The sequence below is a fragment of the Astatotilapia calliptera genome, chromosome 6, assembly GCF_900246225.1.
Source record: "Astatotilapia calliptera chromosome 6, fAstCal1.2, whole genome shotgun sequence".
Lineage (NCBI taxonomy): Eukaryota > Metazoa > Chordata > Actinopteri > Cichliformes > Cichlidae > Astatotilapia > Astatotilapia calliptera.
In genome coordinates, this window is record NC_039307.1 from 19991485 (window position 1) to 20014922 (window position 23438).

At 40.6% G+C, this 23438-nt stretch overlaps 3 protein-coding genes across 7 annotated transcripts in view; 2 read left to right on the forward strand and 1 right to left on the reverse strand.

Annotated features, from left to right (window-relative positions):
- Positions 1-1062, reverse strand: part of pds5a (PDS5 cohesin associated factor A) — a 41658-nt gene extending 40596 nt beyond the window's left edge. The window contains exon 1 of one of the 3 annotated variants that reach the window (XM_026170956.1): positions 887-1062. The gene's annotated coding sequence lies outside the window, so the exon portion shown is untranslated. The other 2 variants (XM_026170958.1, XM_026170957.1) reach the window with 2 other exon arrangements.
- Positions 30-15408, forward strand: n4bp2 (NEDD4 binding protein 2). 3 transcript variants are annotated; one of them, XM_026170953.1, is made up of 17 exons: positions 30-550; positions 2610-2910; positions 3598-4591; positions 5804-5928; positions 6383-6471; positions 6692-6768; positions 6887-7027; positions 7314-9976; positions 10417-10502; positions 10952-10997; positions 11164-11387; positions 11489-11613; positions 11724-11850; positions 12999-13175; positions 13313-13481; positions 14190-14313; positions 14400-15408. In XM_026170953.1, exons 2-17 carry the CDS (start codon positions 2670-2672, stop codon positions 14443-14445), a joined length of 5454 nt encoding a protein of 1817 aa, XP_026026738.1. In that variant the 5' UTR covers positions 30-550; positions 2610-2669; the 3' UTR covers positions 14446-15408. The 3 variants fall into 3 exon arrangements, with proteins under 3 accessions (XP_026026738.1, XP_026026737.1, XP_026026739.1); XM_026170952.1 differs by lacking the exon at positions 30-550 and having other exon boundaries at positions 2488-2910; XM_026170954.1 differs by lacking the exon at positions 30-550 and having other exon boundaries at positions 2488-2910; positions 13002-13175.
- A 2381-nt stretch (positions 15409-17789) lies between these two features.
- Positions 17790-21037, forward strand: rhoh (ras homolog family member H). Its single transcript, XM_026170963.1, has 2 exons — positions 17790-18025; positions 19270-21037. Exon 2 carries the CDS (start codon positions 19717-19719, stop codon positions 20302-20304), a length of 588 nt encoding a protein of 195 aa, XP_026026748.1. The 5' UTR covers positions 17790-18025; positions 19270-19716; the 3' UTR covers positions 20305-21037.
- The last annotated feature ends 2401 nt before the right edge of the window (positions 21038-23438 follow it).

Below are 23438 nucleotides of genomic sequence, written 5' to 3' on the forward strand. Positions count from 1 at the left end.
CACAACCATGCTACCGCACTTACCAAAACCTCGTTTTAAGCATCTTCCCTATTTGCCAATCATTAATTTTGTTTGCTGAAACTGATAAAACCGTACCTGTATATTTAACGATATTCTAATCCGGTTAACTTTTTAGACAGAAAGCAAGCAGTAAACAAGCATCGTGCATACTATTAGCTTGCATGCTAAGCGTGCAAGCTAATAAACATCAGCTCTACATTTTCCGTAGATTTCTCATAAATCATCGCCTGGATGCAGAAACGATCTCAGCTGCTGTTTCGGTAATATCACAGCTATTCGTACAGTTAAACAGTTTGAAAATCACTTTAAATAACACGAGAGGCGCCGGTCTATATCTACTGTCATACAGGTTATTACATTAGCTCGCTAGCTGCAATGCAAACATTACTAGCTAGCGGTTAGCATTTTGCGGGAAGGAAGTCATGTTAGCAGTTAGCATCGAGCGGCTAGTACACGTTAGCTAACTGGTTAGCCTAGGCCGCAAACTATTCAGGTACCCATCACATCTCCAGCTACAATCACAGAGGAAGTTAAGTATCCTCTCCTCTTTGCCTAAAATAGCCATGCTCGTGGCCAGTTCCTGTGCTTTACAACTAATGCAACTACTTTGTGAAGTTTAAAAATGAAGCTAATTTACTTGTTACTGTCTTTTCTCAACTTCCGAGCATCGCTCCGTGTTGCCGCTAGTTCACAGGCGAAAGAAGGGCTGCTGCTACCGTCGCCCTGAGCCCTCCTCTCTCAACACCAACTTGCTCCACGGATGATTTTGAACACCCTAACAAATGCAAAATGACTCTACTTTCAAATATACGACTGCGACTCAAACCCCGGGTTGTTTGCCAAGCGCTTCCTCGGTAGTATTTACCTCTTAAACAGGCCGTTTTAATTCATTAGTCTGACACAGGTTGGGCTTAGTTTTCGGCACAAAGCTCTCTGTCCGTTCAGTCAGTGCTGTTTGTGTGAAGGCTGGGTGCAGAACGCCCCCTTCGGTCTCAGACGGGTACTGCTGCACCACATACATGGCGGGAGTCTGTAACCGATAGCTGGCACACTTTCTGTTCCTCAACCCACTGTGGGTTTATCCTTAAAGTGCACTTATATCAAAGAACATTTTGAACTCATTAAATGCAATCTGTATACTATTTTATCTAAACTGGCATATAATAACATACACACAGTATTCATGGACAAAAACACTGGAAATATAATTGTATATAAATGTTATGTGCAACAGGGTTAACCCTTACAAATGCTGAGACATATGCTCAAACCACCATAAATTTGCTTTTTTAAGCCTGAAATTTGTTAACTTTTCCTAAAGTGACCTAAAGTATTTTAGACAGTTGTGCAGGTACTATACTTTTTTGTACAGGGAGGTTGTGCTGGGTCAAATGTGACCCAGTTCCAGATATTCAAGATGGACCTTGACCTATCTGTGTGTTTGAAGGATCATAAATGAATCTCCTAAAAACACAATAGTAACACTGCATATGAGTAATCCTATATGGTACATATAGGATTATTCATTTCAGACACATGATCTGAAATAGGGTGGCATGGTGATTCAGTGGTTAACACCGCAGATAAATAAAGTTTCTGATTCAAATTGTGGCTGGGACATATCTGTGTGGAGTTTGCATGTTTGACCCATTGCAGTATACCTGGACTGACCTTGCTCCAAGTCATCCAGTGGGCTCCCGCACACAGCCTGACATCCCAGTCTGGTTAGTGTATAGAATAAGATATTACAGGACCATATAGATAAAATCGGATTTGTATTTTAAAAAATGGAACAGTGCTATATAAATGTGAATACGTTGCATTTGCACCTGCAAGTACAACTACCCACAATGTAAAAGGAAATAAAGTAAAATCTAACAATAAAAAATGAATCCATTTATTGCAAGCTTGCTAAGAATAAAACAGAGATCAAGAGAAGAGTTGGATGGGGATTATGAAGGCTGACTTGTCAGTGAGTCTGGGAAATGTGCAAATCCAGTCGATACACACAAGCATTTTCCTACAGCTACTTTTAATGCACAGAGTGCATTTGTGTTCTCAGTGTTAATTAATATGGAATTAATACTGATTAAAAAAAAATATGAGGATATTTTTCATTATCTAGAAGTGAAGAGAGTGTTTAATGGTTATATACTATTATAATAAATCCCAAAAAATAGTTCTCAAAGTTTGACTTGATAATTTGAAATTGCAAGGCATTTTCTCAGATGTTTAAGTTAAAAAATATAAATTATATAATTATATCTAATTTACAATTAACTCGAATTTTCGTATGATTACCCGAAACTCTGAGCTATGGATATTTTTTTTTTTTTTCAATGGCGGAAACAAGCTTCCACAGCAGGGTGTGACATTTTTCTGAAAGGCCATGGAAATCTGTGGGCGTTTCTCAATAACAAGTAGGAGTACTGAGAAACAGACTATTATTTTGAAGTTACCCTCTTGACTTCCGGTGTGTTGCTTCCGGTGCAATTGTGTTGTCGTTCGTACTGCTATTAGATAGCATTACAGAGTTTTTGCACTTTGGAGCTACAACATGTTTTCAGCTTTGAACCGTCCTCCTGTAGGTCATAGGCTACTTGGCTAGCTCTGTTAGCTGCCAATGAGAGCAGCTGGTGACCAACGGAATGCCTCGAAGAAAGAAAAATGGCCAGAGTCCGGGCAGGCTCCCCGACGGCGGTGCAAATGAGCGGGGAAACCTCGGTCAGAACACGGGCTACCCACTACAGCAGGGATACGGTGGTGGTATGTCCAGCAACTTTCCACCCAATACCGTCAAAGATGAGATCGTCAGAAGCATGCAGGAGATGTTCTCACACCTGGACCCCGAAGTTATTTACATCGTGCTCTCCGAGTGTGACTTCAAAGGTAACGTGACAGACGTGCTGTGTCACTTTTGGGAAAGGTATTTGTTGTAACTTGACTAACCAGTTAGCTGTGGAGCTTCTTAGTCATGCATTTCTGATAGTACTGAGGCGTTTTACTATGCTTTGTAGTGCAGATCAAGACCGACATATAACAATACAAAGGCACAAAGACTACCATCAGTCATTTTGTAATTTGTATTTTGTAATTTGGATAAAGTCGCACCTTAAATAGTCCAGGAGCAGAGGTGCAAGGGATGGGCAAGGATCCAACTTAAAGATGCAAGCTGTCCAGCAAATGATTTACCCAACATCTGTGACTCTGTGTAACAGCTTCACCTGTCTAAGATCTAAAATCAGAAAAAAATCCAGATTTGTTTCTGACGAGTCTCCTTATAAACCTCTGACAGCCTGGTCTGCTTATGCTCTTCTGACCTTCTGAGCATGTAAAGTCACTGAAGGGCAAACTTATGGATTCATAGCTACCAAGTAACAAATCATCCGTTTTCTATGGTGTGGTTGATCCATAGATTTTACTCTACAGTGAGTAAATAAATCAGTGGTTTTACTTTTGCTCTGTATAAGTCGTTTAATGTGTTAAAATGGCACTCAGATATTGAGTGCTGTTTTAACACATTTCAATTGTGCAGGAAAATGTTCTGCTTCTCTTATCTGTCTTTTTGTGTCATAGTTGAACATGCAATGGACTCCCTCTTGGAACTTTCTGTGGCTGCTGAAGACACAGTCCCTGCCCCACCCTCTGTTTCTGGCTTTGAGCGCACTGCTGCAGCCTTGCTTGCCCCACAGCACTTTTCTGAACCCTCAAAACCCTCACAGAAGCCTTCCTCTCCTCCCTGCTCAAACCTGCTGACAGAAGAGCTTGACCTGCTGATTGATCAAGAGCTAGAGACACTAGCTGCGCAACATGATGTTGGTGAGGAGCACCAGAGCACCAAATATTTATCTTCTGGTGCATCGCTTTCTTCTTCTTTCTGTCCACCACCACTTCCTCAGCAAGCTCTCCCTGGGTTGCTTCAGTCCAGCTTGGACCATGGATCTCGAGAGCCCTCTGCTGAGCGGCTTGGCCCTGAAGGACATTTCATAGAGCATAAATCTGGAGCTTCTTCTCCACTTGACCAGCTCAGCACATGGGAACAAAAGAACACAGAAGGGCAGCAACCTGTATTGGATTTCAGACACCTGACAACAGAAACATCTGGAAACACCCCAAAACTTGCCTTGGACCTGGCAGCTTCAGGGCGTCCCTCTGCTTTCCAGGTGTATAAAAAGGAAGACCTGACACACACTCTTTCAGAGAGCGCTGGGGCCATGCAATCCGACACAGGAGCGAGATCCAAGATGAACACGCTGAATCCGGAGCAGCTCGACCAGGTTCCAAAACACTGGAACCTGGAGGCACCAGTGTTTTCTCCTCGTATGCATGGAAACCAGATGCCAGCCTTTATTACCCCCGTGGCTCACACACATTCATATTGGTCTGCCCCCTATCTGATTCATGGCCCTCTCTCTCAAGCACCTCTCAAACCTTCTGCTACTATTCCAAAGTCTTGGGCCCAGCCTGCTCCCCCACAGCTTCCTGCCCGCAACAGCAGGCTTCGTTTGGAAGGGAAGGTGCTTGTGCTCCTGCGGGGCGCTCCGGGGTCTGGCAAATCCACCTTGGCAAGGTAGGAATGTTTTGATGGCCTAAAAAGTAATAGTAACAGCTGTTCAACAGGAGGTTTTTCTGAAAACCAATTTTTTAAATCAGCCAATAAGGTGCTCAGTTTAGATTACTTGGCTGGTAAGATTTGAGCTTTTAGCAACTAATTGTGGGGTTTCTATTTTTACAACACACAAAAACAAGATGTTGCATAGTAATTTTTCCTTGTTTCATACATATATATGCAAAACCTAGATTCTGCTGCCTTGTTTATCTTCCTTTTTCTCTTCATAGTTTACTACAAAGTGCTACAAAAAATACTTTAACAGTGAAATTTAAATATCTTAAAAAAAATACCAGAAAAGATAAAATATTTTTTGTTAAATTACTGACATATAATTTTAACATAGCACTGTACAAAAGTCTTGTGCCACCACTCATTTGTCCATTTTGCTTTGAATATGGAAATGGGTGCAGCAATTTATTCAAACATGCAAAGTGAAATGCAGTTTTTAAGCCAAAAACAGAGTTTGTTCTGTTCTCGGGAACTTGAAATGTAGCATTTTTTTATGACCACTTTTCTTCTCCAAGACAGTTTGGTCTCTTAGGCAAGCTTTCTTGTAGTTTTGTTACTTCAGAATTAGTTCTCCAGGCTTGTTAAAGGCTAGGATCAGGCTGCTGGTAGCACAGAGCCTAATGATACAATTTAAAATAGCTTCTTTGCTAAAGCATCTGTTATTAATAAACACAACACCCATTTTCATGCTCGGATGATTCATAGGTGAGAGTTTTTAGAGGAATATTTTTGCTACTAAAAAATGGTTCGGTATAATGATGAGTGAAAAAGCAACTGATTTGAAAGACCTTCAGAAAGTCTGGAGAACTGTTGCTCAAGCACTGTAGGAAATATTGGAAATCTTTCACAACTTTAGCCTGTTTCCATTAGTTGCATAGTATGTTGCAACCTTGTGTTGGATGTTTTAAAGACAGGGAAGAGACTCTGTTCCAGAGTGACAACCAACATGATAAAATGTTCACATTATCTAAATATAAAAAAAGATTACTGGTCAACGGAGGAATGATTCACCACTAGTTTACAACAAAGCCGGTATTATGCTGAAACAGCAGAGACACAATCTAAGCAACACTTCAGCAACCCCTGTTCCGGAGGAGTCGATGATTTCTGCTACAGTAATCAGCAGCTGTGTTGCATTTACACTTCATTGTGTCTTTGCAGAGCCTTGCTACAGAACAACCCTGGTGGAGTTGTACTAAGCACCGACGATTATTTCACTCACAATGGAGAATATAATTTTGACCCCACTGTCCTGGGGGAGGCCCATGAGTGGAACCATAAACGAGGTAAACAACAGACACACACACACACTACACCATTAACCGTTCAGCTATCTTAGTGAGGACCTTCATTGACATAATGGTTTCCCTAGCGGCTAGGGAAACCATTATGTCAATGGCCTAGCCCCTTACCCTAACCCTAATCATTAAAAATGAATGCCTTACCCTAAACCTAACCATAACCTAATTGTAACCCTGACACTAAAACCACATTTTGAGCCTCAAAAAGGCCTTCAAACCTGTGAGGACCGGTGAGTGTGTCCTCACAAGTGACCGTTGGTTCTCACAAGTATAGTAGAATGCAGATTTCGGTCCTCACAAAGATAGCTAGACAGGAACACACACACATACACACACTGATAGCAAGTCTCTGTTATTGATTGCTTTATGCTTTTTCAGCTTCTGTTGTACTATTGGAACAATCACACTGTGGCTTATCTCCCTTATTCTTGTCCCACAGCTAAGGAGGCTTTTGAGAAGGGGAATAATCCCATCATCATTGATAATACCAACATGCAGGGCTGGGAGATGAAACCATATGTTGCACAGGTCAGTCATCAGTAAACTTAAGAGACAACATTGCAAATGGGCAAAGGCTTTTAAGAACGTATTTTTGCTTACTATATGTGTTTTCAGACATGCAGTCCAGTTTAGTCCAGAGGCAAACTGAACATTTAGGGTGTAGTTATTATAATAAGTGGCTGGATATTGAAGTATGCATAAACTGGTTATGAACTACACAAAAAGATTTTCCCTTAATCTTTCCTAGGCGCTAAAACATGACTATAAGGTACTATTCAAAGAGGCAGACACCTGGTGGAAACATAAACCCAAAGAACTGGTGAGGTGAGCGTAACAGAGGAATTACAGCAGCCTATGGTTTCAGTATAGAAACGGATTTTTTGAAAATGTTGCTTGAAAAAATTTCATCCCTTCAGCTTTGCTTTTTTGGTGGTCTGTGCAGGCGTACTACACATAACGTACACGTGGACACAGTCCGCCGCATGCTTGAAGGATATGAGCGCTTTGTCACAGTCCAGTCCATCATGGGTTCACAGATGCCTGAACGGAAACGACAGGTTCTTCTGCAAAACAGAATCTCACAGTGAGTTTCACTCAAAATTACCATTTCATATACCTGAGAAATTATGTTATATGTGTATATTTGAGCTTGTGTGTGAGTTTTAGAGAAAATCCTAAATGAATTTAAACTTCTGCACTCAGTTCTTGATTTTTAAAGTCTTTAAAGATGCATGCTGTACAATCATTCCTTTCTGGGAAAAGACTGATTGAAAGAAATAATTAAAAGGCCAAAATTACCAGACATTCATGCCCATGATAAATGTATGTAAACGTCTGACCATGCCTGCGTATCTTTTTTGTTCCTTTAGGCTCGCATCTTCTGAAGCACCTTGTCCTGACCTTGTAGGTCAGCCCAGATTAGCTGAAGGATGTCAGACATCCACCTCTCAGCGCTTTTCCTCTCTCCCAGATGTGTCGTCTGTTGGTTTTTCTGGAGACGTGGGAATGCCCAGAGAAGGCAGCCCCGAATCCACTGAGTCTCTCAACTTACACCTTGGAGAAAAACCTACAGACAGCCTGGAAGCTTCTGATGAAAATGATGATATGAATTTGGGGGAATTAGACTCTGAGCTAGATGCTCAGTTAGAGCGAAATCACCCGGTATTAGAGCAGAGAATGCCAGACTGTATTGTAGAATCGGTGATGAATGAAGATCAGTGTGGGGATGAAATTCCTGTGGCTTTCGCTGAGTCTATTGGACAGAGAGTGAAGAGAGAAAGACCAAGCAGGAGGATGGAGCCTGCAGATCTGGTGAAAGACACTAACCAAGTAGACAGCATGACAAAGGTGAAGGAAATGATAAGAGAGGAGAAAGTAAAAAGATTCGAGGTGGTGAGGTACGAAGAAGAGAAGGTCACGCCTAAAACGATGAACTTTGTGGAAGACTGGCCATGTGAAGGGCCTCTAATGCAGCGGGAGGCAAGAAAAAGAGAAAGATATGAGGTACATGGAAGGGAATATGAAGACGCATGTCAAGAAGCCAGTGTTTATGAAAAAGCAATAAGAGCACAGCCAGCACAGCCAGGTCCGGATGTAACTGAGGTTCAGAAGCTTCTTGATCTCATCCAGACTGGCGTAGCCACAGTTTCAACCTGCTCTTCCCACTCTCCCTTCCTTTCTCTGAGTTCTGGAGAAGGATCCGAGAGAGAGGATGAGGCAGATGGAAGCTCTGAGGAATCCCACAGCAGCAGATCTAACAGTAAAGAGAGAAAACGAAACAAGAACACAATTAATGTCAGCAGAGGTGATTTACCAGACTGTGTGTTAGACTGGAAGGCTGCCGCCTCTTGTATTGGCCAGGAATCAAGAATTGATGATTCGGACGGATTTAAAATCGAGAACGAAGGACCTAATGAAGAGGAAAGGAATACTACGGAGCCAGAGACTGCAGACCTAAATTCAGCCAATAAAGAAAATCCAACTTCAGCTCTTGCCACAGATTTGTTATACAGCTCCAAAACTTTAGAGTCAAATGTATGTAACAGTGATACAGGAAGCCACAGTACTGAAGATGAGGGCACTCCTCATGTGGATATGAGTAAATGCACTGAGAATGACCGAGAGACTGCCGCAGAGGCTGATTGTACATATATGAGTGAAATGTGTCAGAGTCCTGTGTGTGAAGGCTCTGTGGAAACAGAAAGCAGCCCCTCCATCGGAGGTGGTCAGGAGGGAAAACTGCGTCAGGGTCGTAGGTCAGGGAAGCAGTGCAAACTCGCACTCACCTTCACTCAAAACTGCCCCTTGTCCGTAGATTGTCCCAACTCCACAGCTCAAAACCCAGACTCTTGCCGTAGTGGCTCAGCTGGTGAAACCACGTTTAATGCGAACACTACTCTTGATCTTAAACCAAACTTGGATCTGTCTAAATCTGAGGCATCCCTGCAGCCACCTCTGGCAGATACTGGCTGCTTCACCCAGACAGAACCTCAAGACTTTGCCCTTCTTTGGCGTCTCAATCGTCAAACCAACCCCGATGATTCAGCCGACTCTGTGGCCACTGGTGACATCAGAGTCCTGTATGGCGACTCTTCTCGTTTTGTGCCAGAGCTCTCCTCTGCCGTGTGTGCAGCAGATGCAGTTCACCCATCTGGCCACAGAGAGGTACCCTACCGTGTGGTGCATGAGAAAGGCACACAGTTGGAGGAAAAAGAGCTCGGGTTGACTCAAAACCGGCTCGAGAGCCTGCATGTTCTCAGTCGTCATTTTAGGCTCGTTAGCTTTGACACTTTAGAAGACCTGTATGACAAGTGCAGTCAAGACATAGAGTGGACCACCAACCTGCTGCTGGACTCTGGAGAAAGGTTCTTTAGAGATGAAGATGGCGAAGAGGAGGATGGTCAAGCTCACATCAACGATACATCTGATCTGTGTGCTGCTTCCTGTCAGGCTGTAGAAAGCAGTTCGTATCCTAATATGTTGGATGAGGATCATCCTGAAGATTGGCCAAAGGAAAAGCCATTTATGCTTGAGGTGGAGACCCAGCAATCACCCAGTGTGACAGTCAGTGAATCAGAAGAGAGCCAAAATAATATAGATGTGTCCGATTCTGGAGGAGCAGCTGTTCTGGTTGCAAACCATCCTGATGCAATCCCAGATTCAGAAAAAGCCCCTGAAACAGATCTCAGTGTTCCCAAATCAGTAAAGGAAAGAGAGAGAAGTGACAGCGCTGAACCCAAAGCAATATCAGAGTCTGACCAGGAAAGAGGAGCTTGGGGTGGGAGCTCAGATAATGCAATAATTGAAATGTCAGGGGCTAAGATTGAGGACGAGATTGCCAACATGGAAGAGATGAACCGACTGCTGTGGGCTGAGCTGGAGGAGCTGGAGAGAGAGGAGAGAGAGGAAAAGCAGAGGGGAGAGGAGACACGAGGCCGACATCACCTGGATATTCAGAGCGTGGAGCTGAAACTACCCACTGAGCTGGCACTGCAGTTAACTGAACTATTTGGCCCTGTGGGAGTAGACCCAGGTAACTAACACACAGGTTTTCAACCAAGAAATGTCAAACTTAAAGCCTTATTGTGATTGGTCATGGATGAAGCCAGGGTGAAGAGGGGCGTTATATCATTATTCTTACAGATGCAGTAAAAGCATGTGGTTTAGAGATGGCCTCTTAAATTGCATTGATGCTGTTTCATTCAGCTGTATACACCAAAAAGGAGTAAAGTAACTGTAAAATAATCATAGAAAACTCTTTTGCAGCTCCAAACAGGTGTTCTGTTAATCTGGGTGTGATGTCACGTTTCTCTTTTTTTACAAAAGTGTTCCCGTCGCTCTCTGGTTCTGCAGTTTGATACAGTGTTTCGTACTCTGGTAACTGATCCAACTGATGCCTTTAGTGGTATTTTTATTCTTCTCTGCTACTCCAAACTGACATGATTGTATATGTCCTGCTTGATTTTTATTCAGGTTCGTGCTCTGCAAATGACTATGCAGTGCAGATGGACTTGAACCTTGCTAAGCTGCTCCACCAGAAGTGGAAGGAAACCATCCAAGTGAGTTTAAACTACTGTTTCTCCTGCATTAGGTCTAATACCGAGATGTCAACAGCCTGCTTTAATCTTAAATGGGCCAGACAAGTGAAACTCCACTTTCTGTCTGTGTAAAGATGTTAACTACACATTTAATTCTCGAGATACGGTAATATAAGATAAAAAAAAAAAAGTCATTTCAACAGCCTTTTTTTATTTAATTGTTTATCTGTTTCTTAACTACACTGATATAGAATTAATGGCTATGGGGGGGGGGGGGGGGGGGGGGTCTTTATCATCAGGAAAAGGTGTAAAACAAATAAAATAGAAATCGTTAGAAGTCCAAAATTGATAACCTCATATTTTGTTGTACACTGGGCTTTATTCTTTGCCAGGTCAGTTCTGGCCTGCGGGCCTTATGTTCATATTGTGCGTGAATTATTGTGCGTTCATGTATAATTTGTGTTTTTCAGGAAAGTCAAAGACAAGCGGCTCTTTCCTTTCACCTGCTTCAGGAAAGTAAGTTTAATACACACCAAAATACTCTTAAATAACATTCAGGAATAATCTGTTCAGCATATGAGTAATACTCTGTTGAATACAATACACATGCTGACAGTGCATATGCAGTGAACTGTTAAGTCTGTGAACATGCACAGACTTAACAGTTTTTCTGGATTGTTAGGTTCGGTACACTGGGGTGATTCACAGACGGGAAAAACCGGGTCGCGAGACCAGACGCAGTCAGCAAACGTCTTGATCAGCACGGATGAGTACACGTCAGCGGGCAGCCACCCAGAGCCTCGCGGTCCAATGCCAATCATGGATCACTGGAATGCGTCCCGTCCGCTTGTCTCTCTTAGAGAGATTATGGAAGAAGAACAGGCTTTGCAGAACAACTTAGAGAAGGTAACGCGCACGCCTACTGCACCTGCAGATTCTTTAGATTTTATTTAATGATCTTGTTCTGCCTTGATATCCTTTTCTTAAAGTCCAACGCTCTCTTTCAGACCAGAAAAAGTCGTGCAGACCTTGACCAACGTAACGGAGCCGCACTTTTGAAAGAGAAGCAGCTGTATGCCCTCTTCCCCACCATTGACAGGCATTTTCTGCAGGACATTTTCAGGGACCACAAGTGAGAAAACAACTGTAACTTTTTATAGTCCTCTAAACATTAGTTGGTGTACTGATTTTAGTGGCTAATGTGTCTTTTTCTTTGTGTTGTGTGTGTGTGTGTTTGTTTAGTTACAGCCTCACGGAGGCAGAATTGTTTCTTCGTTCTCTGCTGAACGAGGAGCCTGTGAAGACTGTAGTTGCTCCAGAAGCTCCTCGCTCTGACCACCACAGACCAGCCAGCAAGGAGAGGGAAAAGGTATTCACAACACAGGCAGAGAATGAAAACAACGGAGCACTGAACACATGTACAGTATACATTAGATCTGTTTCACAGGTGGGAAAACATGAACTGTTTAATTAGTCTCGATCTTTTTAGTTTGTATTTTCCATATTTGGATGTCGGAGAAATCTCTTTCTGTTTTATTGCAACATCTCTACAATTATCATTTTACAATACAGACAAGTTGAATTGTGAGATTCAACTTGTAGAAGTACTGTGCAAAAGTCTTGAGCCACCAGTCATTTCTTTGCCTCGTAGCAGCCAGACCTTTTTTTTCTAATTTATTTAAAGTGCTCTTGAACAGTAGCTCTCCAGACTTTCTGGAGGCCTTTCCAGGGTTTTCTTTTAACATTGGCTACCTTTTCTCTCATTTTCAGTCCAGTCCTTGTACATAATCATTTTCAAAGGAATGTTTTTTTGGTTTGTAAAGCCACTGAAGACTGTACTATGAATCATTGAAGTGTAAAAAAGGCTTAAAAAAGGAGAAACCATAACACATAAGACAACTTGGCAAATAATCCATTTTAAATTTGCATGTTATTACTAGCAGAACACGTAATTTGTTCTCATATCTTTAGTAAAATTTACATAAAATGCCAAAGATAACAGTTCGATTGGCAAAAAATGTTTTCTTTTTTTTTTTTACCAGCTGAAAACTTATATTATGGAATTGGTTTGCATTTTATCTCCCCCCCCCCCCCCCAAAAAAAAACCCAAACAAAAACAAAACAAAACTGAAGAAACTGCACAAGTAGTTTTTAAAGCCAACACCTGTTCTTTTTTTTCTATCAGATTGAACAGTATTTGACAGTCATGTCCTTAAAAAATAGGAAAAAAATATCCAGCAAAGACCTGGCATAGGTCTGGAGGTAAAGGTTGTCATACACATACTGACTTTCTTTTGACTTATAAACTGCATTTCCATGTATGTTTCCATGTGTTCCAATAAATCGCTGCACCTGTTTCCCATTTCCCCAGAAAAATAGAAAGAAATAATGTATAGAATAGGTTTACCTGCAGTACAACATCATATCTGAGCAAATGCAGAAAGCTGACAGTTAGTCGCCTTTAATTTTCCACACCCTTAAGTGTGTCTTGATCACTCTGCTCTTTTAATTTGTCAGAAGCAGAGGGCCGTGGAATCAGCCGTACCCAATTATCAGGATACAGAAGATCCAGATTATGAAGACTTCAGGGCCGAGGCCAGACTGCAGAGGAGCCGACAGCTCGAGAGCTTTGCTAAGGCTGCAGAGGCCTACAAGCAAGGACGCAAAGAAGTGGCCTCATTTTACGCACAGCAGGTGAGTGACTGAGCACAACACGAAGCACAACATTTTATTATTACTGTTTTTGAATGTGTAGCATGTCACTGCCATCTAATTAAATAAATATATTTGTGGCTTTTTATTTAAATTTGTCTTTCTTTCTGCTTTTTCAGGGGCACCTCCATAGCCAGCGTATGCGTGAGGCTAATCACCGTGCAGCAGTTCAGATTTTTGAAAGGGTCAACTCATCGCTGCTGCCCAGCAATATCCTGGACCTCCATGGGTTACATGTCAATGAGGCCCTGGAACATCTGGCTCAGGTCTTACTGGACAAAACCAAAGGTGCTTAAACTATTATCTATTCAGTAAGCGTTAGCTTGTTACAGATGCCCTTTTCACAAATTCCTTAATGTTAATCTGTGGCAACTGAACACGTCACTCATGTCAGAATAGTCCCATGCGGGGACATTTAGGTGAAACCCTCTCCCCACTGACCTCATTATTGGACGGAGTAACATTGCAACAGAGCCCAAGTCTGAATGAAATGTTATCAGAAAAGTGCAACAGCTGCAGCAGTACAAGGAGAAACATGTTAGCGAGCTCTACAGCCTCTGTAGTACGTACATATATTATCACAGCCCCCGTCTCATGTCTGCCTTTCTCTCAGTCACCAGGTGCTAAAGATCACACAAGTGTGGTGGCTGCCATGTGTAAACCCCCCCCCCAGCAAAGTTACATATTCCATGTCTGAAAATCGCTTTTACTTTAAAAAAGACTTGACACCTGTACTACAGTTTACCCGGTTTGTAACGAAGAAAAGAAGAGGTTGAGATGTTCTGAACTGAATGTGTAAAAGTGATTGGATATTGCTTCGAGTCCAGGCGCTAACCAGGGACAAGCGCCGGTGGTGTACATCATTACCCAGCAGGACACTGACCACGCAGCTTGTTAGAAAGCGCAGTTACCCCTTCAGAGTTTGCGTTCGTTATTACTGCTGTAAACTGTAACTTTCTGCTTGTGCTTCTTCTTCTTTGGCCTCTTTCGGCGTAGAGTGTGAGCAGGGTCTGTGCCGACCTCAGCTGTCTGTCATCACAGGAAGAGGGAACCGCAGCCAGGGGGGCGTGGCACGCATCCGTCCCGCTGTTATAGACTACCTCACTAACAAACACTACAGGTATGCACGCACGCACACTCAAGACATGTTGCATGCTTTACATGTTCATCTTCACCCACATTTTCTCGTATCTCTGCATCTCTCAGGTTCACTGAGCCAAAGCCGGGTCTTGTGTTGGTCTCTTTGAAGTGAAAGAATCCGTTTATTGTGTTCAGACTGAAGCTGCTATGGAGGACAACACTCTCTTTATCTCTCACCTTCCACTTCTACGACGCCACAATACAACTGTTACCGTTTATTTAGTATGATTCTCTGCCACCATCAGTCTTGTCTCAGCTTTTTTTTTTTTCTTGATATGTACTCACTCGGTCTCCCTTTCGAGTTTTTCCTCCCGTGTTTATGGTGTGAAACGCTGTGTTTGTAAAGACGGATTGTGTGCATATTTTATATTTAATTGTTTTATAGTGTGTATTTTTAAGAAATCTTTTTAAAGATTAAAAATCTCCATTTCAATTAAGTTGTTAATTGTTTAAACATGTAAGTGTTTTATAATGCTTTATTTCAAACCTGATGGCATGCTGTCTGCTTGGAGGTTTCTCTCCAGGGTTTTAAGTGATATGACAAAAATATTTACACAGTTTAATAATTTGATGCTTTTTTCATGAAGCCCAGTGCTCAGAAGGAAAGAGAGTGTGTGGTGTCATTGAGCAGTTTGAAGAACGTTCACTGTGATTTCTGCAGAAATCGCTTTTTTTGCCTCAGCAGCTGCTTCTGCAACCCAGTGCTCTTCATTTACTCTTGCGCAAGTCCAAGCAACAATGTTTTGCTGCTAATATATTGACACTCAGGTGATGAACTCTAAGTTTAAAGATTGTTTCCAGTGCTTTTCCTTGTAGTTTTTTTTTTTTTTTAAACATTGTGCCATATTTTGCAGCAGCTGTACTGTAATGGTTCGAATTCTAGTTTTGTAGTTTTAAAATAGCTTCTCTATAATATTTTTCAGAAAATGTGTAACAATAGTGTTGACGGCTTTTACCGAATGTACATATTGTTGAGACCACATAAATTATAAAGAAGATTGTATTTTTGTATTTGGTGGTTTGTGTTTTTTTTAAAGAAGACATGGTATTGTGGAATAAAACTTACAGTTTAATATTTCTGTGCTTTTGTGTGAGTGATTTACATTTATCGTTTTTGAATAAGTTACAAATATAAAAGATCTCTAATATGTAAACTATATTTTAAAGTTACAGTCATCAGGCTAGTTGAGCACCTTCAGTTTATTACAGAGCAAACCTGCTATAAATAAATGCAGTATGTGGTGTGGTATTATCTTGCTTAAATAAACTTACGCACTATGCTTTTTTCCTTCACAATGCTTCTATATAGTTTAGCAACAGTGCTGTTTTCACACATGTGCAAACTGCTCATGCTATCCTGTATGTGTGCTTTTGATCGGTGCACAGATAACATGCCAGGTGGTCCTGCTCCTCTTCAGTCTGTGTGCATGATTTTCAAAGACTAGTTCAAATTCAGATTTTTTTTTCCTTTTGTTTTCTTTTTTAGTTGTTTTTATGGTAATTTTTAAAGTTTTGTTTGTAGAGACAGAAATATCTGAGTCCTTGCTGTATTTTTCAACTAAAAAAAAACTTGGCTGAAGATTGTGGCCATGTAGTGCTGTGAGTTTTTAACCTAGTGCCTCGTGTACAAAGATTTCCCCAAATGCTCTGAATGTTTTCATCATATCATGTATTTAAATTGTGAAATCCCCAAATTCTTGATAAATTTACACTACAAAACATTTTTGTTAAACCATTTCTCTACACACTTCTCAGCATCTTTTTTGTTCTTCTCCACACATACTTTATAAAATCAAAGACAAGTTAACTCTATACATTATGAACGACAGTGATTTTTATACATTCACTGCCCCTTTTCATGAGCAAACCCTCCTCCCCGCCTATCCTCTGAACCTCCCCTATCCTAACCCAGTCCCAACAAATCACAAGCAATTGGGGGGGAGGTGTAATTAAGTAATCAACATTAGGCTACTTAATTATATTACTCATTCCTGATTAAATCATTACTGTCACATCTACATTAGATCAGTATAAAGAGTGGGATTATCCCTTCTGTGCTCTATGTAACTGTGAATTGAGGGGACCTTGTTAGGGGAACCAGCAGCCTCACATCAGTGAAAGGTCATGGTGTAACAGGTCATGTTACTAAGCTAATGCCAATTAACCTAATTACCTGTGGGGTTTATGTTACCTTCTCTTTTTCTTTAAAGCATAAAACAAGTTTTTAGTCTCTGTTGCCACTGTTTCTGTTTCTTTTTAAGTAATAATGGCAACTAATTTTGAAGTGGCATAAAGAAAACAACAAAGACAAGTTTATAGGTTGTCTTTGAACTATTTTCATGTAAATGTATAAAAATGTGTCAGATAATTGGGTTCTGTCAATTTACTCATAACACAACATCTTTTTTTGGAAACAGGTGTTGCAAGTAAATAAACATCTTTGATTGAGGCTAAGGTATCGTGACACAAGTCTGATATTGGTTACTCACTGTGCATTCTTCAGATAGATATGAAAGTAAATCAAAGTTCAAAATACAGTTTCAACGAATTAACCAAAGAATCGCTGACCCTGCCTAAGCTGCCAGAGAGGCCCCTGATGGTGGTTTGGTTTTGTATCGCACAGCCGCGGAGACGCGCAGAGGGGTAAAACCATTTTAAAGAAGGTTTAAAAAAAAAAAAATCACTTCGATCGTCTCCCTTTTGCACATTCTTGTTCCCACACTGAACTAAGTAAAACACATTCGCACATAACACTTGCTCGCACCCATCTACACGCACTCCTGTCCACACGTTGACGGGTTTGTCTCTGTATATATGCTGCCTAATTTGTCCACACATTGTACAATGCACAAGTATATTGTCAACGCATTGTGTACAAATTTAAAGTTACCATTAACTCGCAATGTTAACAAAATGTGGAAACAAAAGTAAAAATTGAATACGTTTTTGCACATAAAAAAATGAATTCATCTCCTTTGATCTGTTATATTACTCAAACTCACTTCAGTTTCAACCAACACTGCCTTTTATTTAATCTTTATAGTTTAAAGCTGTAAAATCCCACTTTTCCCATCATAAATGGAAAATAAGTCGGACTTTCTGCATCTAAGGCGCAGTAAGCATATACACCTAAATGTGCTTTCTTGTTTATTAGTGACAATTAAAAAACAAAACAAAAAAAAAACACAGCTTAGCCCCTTGTTTGCAATAATTGCCCACATCATAGTGCGATCACAGCGGCTAGTTTGGCTGCGTTAACACTGTTATAAAAGCCCTTTATAGCGTGCGCCAGCTGTGCGTAAAGTTGCAAGCAAACAGTACAAATCCACAACAGAAACAAAGTGATACGCACGGCACAGCTGCTGTGGGGGAGGCGAGCAGTAGACTCAGTCACACCTCCACACTCCAACAAGCGGATGCAATTGACTTGACTTTTCTCGTACTTTCTCACTTCCTTTCGGTGCATACGAGACATTTATTTAGGAAGGTGCCTCAATATCTCGTCTCGTTTTTGTCCTCATTAATAGCGCCCGTAGCAGGGGCGTTTAAACAAAAAAGCGGCCGGCTTCTTATGATTATTAAGAGGGCCCTTTTGGGAGTTTAACGAGTGATTTTTACCAGCTCTGTGAAGTCTACAAAGGCGGCAGCAGCCAGCATCCGCCCGTTAAAGATTGAGAAGACTGACAAGAAAGGTAGGCCGAACCATCTTCTTCTCTCTCGCCTTTATCTTTCTCTTTCTCTTTGTCTTGATACAACATCGTGTTCCTGAAGCCTTTATGACCCAGATTTTCTACTCAGTTCTGAAATTTAACAATCAATTAATTATGTAAATGATAATCTTTTAGAAATTAAAAGGGTCGTTATTAGTTGTTTTTTTAAAATTATTTTTTTAGTTTTAGTTTTTTGTTTTTAAGCAGTCAAACTTTAAAACGAAACCAATGAGCTCTTTAAAGTGTGTTCCTGAAATCTGAGAAGTGCAAATTGATAAGAACTGGATGTTTTGTAAGATTTCACAGTAAACTATAGCTACACTGTGTGAGGATGAGGATGGTAGGACAGTTCACTAGTTTAACAAATTGGTCTCATTTTTTCTCCTATTTTTAGTAAATGGCTTACATCATTTCCTCTGACCACAGACAGAATCAAATAAAAAATGATTTTAGTGAGAAATGAGCTGTGGAAAAACCACTGATTAAAGCGTCCCATCTGCGTTACGCAGGGCTTTCCATTTTGGATGACTGTGTGACATGGCAGGTGGTTTTGAGGTTGTCACTTGGTATGTCTGCTGCTTGCTTTAATAAAACCGTCAGTTTAAAAGTGAATAATGAAGATCTGCCAGTAGATTTTGTTAAACTGGGTCATTAGTTGTCAAGATTCATGTTTGTCACCTTGTTAAACTGAGACATCCTCACCCCTGGTCAGATGTCAGATTGTGGTATAAACTGCAGAATCGAGAAAGGAGACACGCAAGGTGGATCTTTTATGTGAGCTTGAGAGTTCGGAGATTTAATTTCTGAGCACCTGTTAAAGTTTACGGGATAAAGCTGTGAATTCTGGGTCACGCCCAAACAACAGCAGTCTTTACTTCCGTGTTTTAATCAGAACTTTGACACAGAATTGAATCTTTATACTTAAAATTATCATAAAAAGCAAAAGTGAGTGTCATCTTCTACACACATGGCTCAAGCGGTTGGCAGCTTGATTGTTTGAGCTCCTATTTCATATCATCTTCTTTCTGATCCTTTCTCTCATGCAAACATATTGTTTTAAGAGCTGCGCTGCAGGTATCTTACATGTTAGACTGCACGCTGTAGGGGAAGACTTCGTCAGACGTACAGAGAGACGTGCAAATGAAGCTTCAGCTGAACAAACTGTTCTAGGGGCTCTCCGATACCTCTTGTTTTTAAAATGCTGTGTCTTCATCTCTCTTTCCCAGCAAATCTTGGTCTTCAGTGCCGAGATTAGACCTGCCTAACAAAAAGGAGGATCTTCGAGATGGTTAGAGAGAAGGACCAGAACCTGACCAGCTGCTGCGCACATAATGCGGAAGTGAGGCGAGCTGAGATGGCCTGAAGATCTAAGAGGTTATGTGAAGCGTATATATAAATCTGTCTGTTGGAGAAGAGCTGCCTGTACACACTTATTGTCAGTGACAGGAGACACGTTGTAAGTCCCTTCAATAAACTGAATGACCACTGCAGTAGAGCATCTATTAATGAAGCTTACACCAAGCAGGGCTACACAAAACTACCGCCTGGATACGGAAGTACAGCACACAGACTGATCAGTGCTTTTGTCTGCCTTGCGGACTTTGCGTCCCTCTAAACCAAAAAAAAAAAAGTTAGGCCAAGCAACTTAAGAAGGGAAATAATCAGAGGCAATCATGAATGACTTTTCGGAAATGTCGATTAAGTGCGTCCTAGTCGGGGACAGCGCAGTCGGAAAAACGGCCCTGCTGGTCCGCTTCACCTCAGAGACTTTCCCTGACACCTATAAGCCCACAGTGTTTGACAACACAGGGGTGGAGGTGTACATGGACGGTATCCAGATCAGCCTGGGGCTGTGGGACACGGCCGGCAATGACAGCTTCAAACAGATCCGACCAAGATCATACCAGCAGGCCGATGTTGTCCTCATCTGCTTCTCTGTGGCTAACCCCCACTCTCTCGCCAGTGTCCAGAACAAGTGGATCAATGAGGTTCGACAACACTTGCCCAGGGTACCGGTGCTGGTTGTGGCAACCCAGACAGACTTGAGGGAAATGGGTGGGCACCGGGGCACGTGCATCACACCATCCGAGGGTAAACACGTGGCTCAAGATGTTAGAGCTAAAGGCTATTTGGAGTGCTCCTCCTTAGGCAACCGCGGTGTGCAGCAGGTGTTTGAGTACGCTGTGCGGACAGTTGTTAACCAGGCCAAGAAACAGGCCAGAAGACGCATGTTCAGCATGAACCAGTGTAAGGTCTTTTGACCCATTCACCTTGATTTTGTGAGCTCCTGAGCCTTTTATCAGATGATCTTTTTAAACGTATTATTCAAACTCAGTTGGTGTTGTAGGGGTACAAGAACACAAATTAGGATTTCTTTAATAAACTTGTTTTTCACTAACCTCCCCACAAGACCCTAAACTGGATCAGTATTTAAACTGAGATTACACTGACTGAAAACCTAACAGACTCTGATTCATATGTTTGACTTACCCATACATGTCCTCGAGAATTGTGTTTATTCTTGGTCTAAAGGGACAAAGCATTTGTGGCGAAGGACTTTTTTCTTAATTAAAGCTTTTATTCATCAAGGATAACGTCTATAAAAACCCTAGAGACATTTTATTTAAGGGGATGAAGTAAATAACGATATGCTTGTGTTGCTGTTTCTCAGCAGTTATTTAACATACCAAGAAAACGATAATGTACGTGTCAGCTCAAAGAGCCAAATGAGAATATTTTACCACGTTGGGCTGAACGTACTCGTATATATAGTTAAATTTGATTAGATATTACCAGAAAACAAGTGTTAATTAGTCAACAAACAGTTGACAGAAATGCATACATGCTGCGTAATGTTCTCTAGATTAGATTTGCATTTTTACATGTGAGGTCTTTTTAATTAACGACAAAAATCTAAAGATGATCTCGAATTTTTTCTCAGTAAATAAGTTTTTATTTTTATTGAAATCACGCAATGTGTATTAAAACCCCCCCAAAAAACCTCTACTCAGAAAATATATATAAAAAGGTCCCCCCCTATTGTGTGTGTGCATGCGTGTATTTTATTTCTGGAACAACTAAGGTTTTAACACACTGACTACAACTTCCACTGATGTGAACATTCAGTATGTTTGTACAGTTTTACCCATAGCAGAGGGCTGAACAAATGTGCAGCCACTGGGAAGTGTATGTTACTTTGAGTGTCAGATATTCAGTCATTTTTGGTGTAATTGCATTGGATTTAAGTTTATTTGCCTGCCATTAGAAGCCTCACATTATTTGTCATGTAATGTGAATAATTTTCACTTTGATTTCAGCAAATCAACACAAATTTCTACGCAGTGCCACAGAATATGATGGGAACTTTTGTAAACATGTTGTACTTCACTATATGCATATAGTGTATATCGTGTGGCCGGTGTTTTATGTTGCTATGCTGTTTTGCATGTTTTGTGTATCCCTAACAAGTGTTATATGAAATATGGAAGCAATTAAACTCAAAGGAAGTGTGGATCAGAGTGTGTAAAAAACAGTAAGAAGTTTTATATTTTTTCAGCACATTTTGAGAATAGCTGTTTCAAACTATAAAGTGTTTGGTTATTTCTTCAAACTAATGATAAGTATGTTAAAAACACTTTGTTTGAAGAAACCTTTATCAACCAATCAAAAAGACTTGTATATACTGGCTTTCAGTAGAGTGCTGGATCACAAAAAAAACAAAGCCCACCAAGCAGATTTGAAAAAGATCTGAACACCAATGAGCTTCCATATAAGGGCTTTACTTAATGTGTCATGTCTCAGACCGTTAATACGCAGCCATCTAATGTATGGGATGAGATGTATGGTTTATATAACTGTAGTAGCTGTATGATATATACTAATGCAGAGTGATGTGCAGAAAAATGTTAATGTTACTGTTGTATGATTAAATAAATTATGAATAATATGCATATTATAAAAACTTTATTCAAGTTATTAGATTTATTTATTTAGCCTAAAACTTGCTCCTGAGGGTTTTGGGACTCGTATCGGTGTAACCTGTTATACGCAGAAGCGGTATGATTAGAAATACCTTCTGGTGTTTATGTAAGGCCTTCACACTGTCAAGTGTGAAGACCAAAAATGTCAGGCTTGTCAAAAAAATTACAAGATTTTGATATTGTATGTATATTGTGTTGTATGTAAAATCAATTAAAATCAACGCACACACAGAAATCTATTTGTCTAAAGCTCCATTTCAAGTCAAAACGTAAGATATAGTCTGTAACAGTAACTCTGCAATAGCAGGCAACAAGAATAATTTTCATTATTTTGATATATGAGTTATTGACACTGTGAACATTTAGATTTTAAATGCCGTCAATACATCATCGCTTGTCCTAAACATGAGGGGTGAGACCCGTACATCAGAGAACGACACATATGGCTGAACAAATTAGTTCGTATGAAACAATTTTATTTCAGTTTAAACCAAACTTTATTGTTTTAGCTAAATGAAAGTCTAAAAAAGGACAACCAGGAAAAGCAAAGCACCAGGGACGAAGCTCAGAGGAGCTCTTCCTCCCCCCTCATGCTGTCTCCCGCTGTTTCTCTACATATCTCTGTCCTATATGGTGTTTAGAGCTGCTGAGGATGAGAGGTACAAATGAAGACTTTTGAAGGATATGGTGAAAAACACCTAACCACATCCCAGCACACACACATATAGTCTGTATATAATATAGACAAAGTTGTGCAAACACACACAACGACTCTCAACACATCTGTCCGCACACTTGAACACACACACACACACACGTTTTTTTTGCACACACTGACACTTGTGCTGACAACCATACAGCTCCCTGTAGATAACACACAAGAAGAGCGTGAGCTGAAATTGATGAAACTGCAAGTCCATCAACGATGGTACAATAAGCCAGTTATCCGGGGTACAAATGAACCAGTGAGACTCTATTTGAGAGTTTGATTCATTTACTTTACAAAAAAAAGTTATTAAGTTTTACAGATCAGTTTGTGTGCTAAAGTTGTGTCATATGACATGAGCACGAGAAATTAGACTTCATTCACATAATAAACATTTAACAATATAAATAAAGCCCCATGCCAAAAGTCGTTTGTCAGAATTAAATGTGTTTCTGCTACATCATGTATTTGCTTTTGAAATAAAAATAAATCAAGTGTACAAACTGGTTTTAACTTTCCTTTAATTTTGCTATCTTCTAATCGAAGCCAAATAAGCTTGTTTGTTCTGTCAGGCAAATAATCTTAACATTGATTGTTTACGTTAGCTGACTTACTGGTCCTCAATAGACTTTATAGGAGTGATACACGTGTTGTCATAGAAGCAACGTTTGTAAAGATGTTATAAAATGTATAAATATGATATGATGTG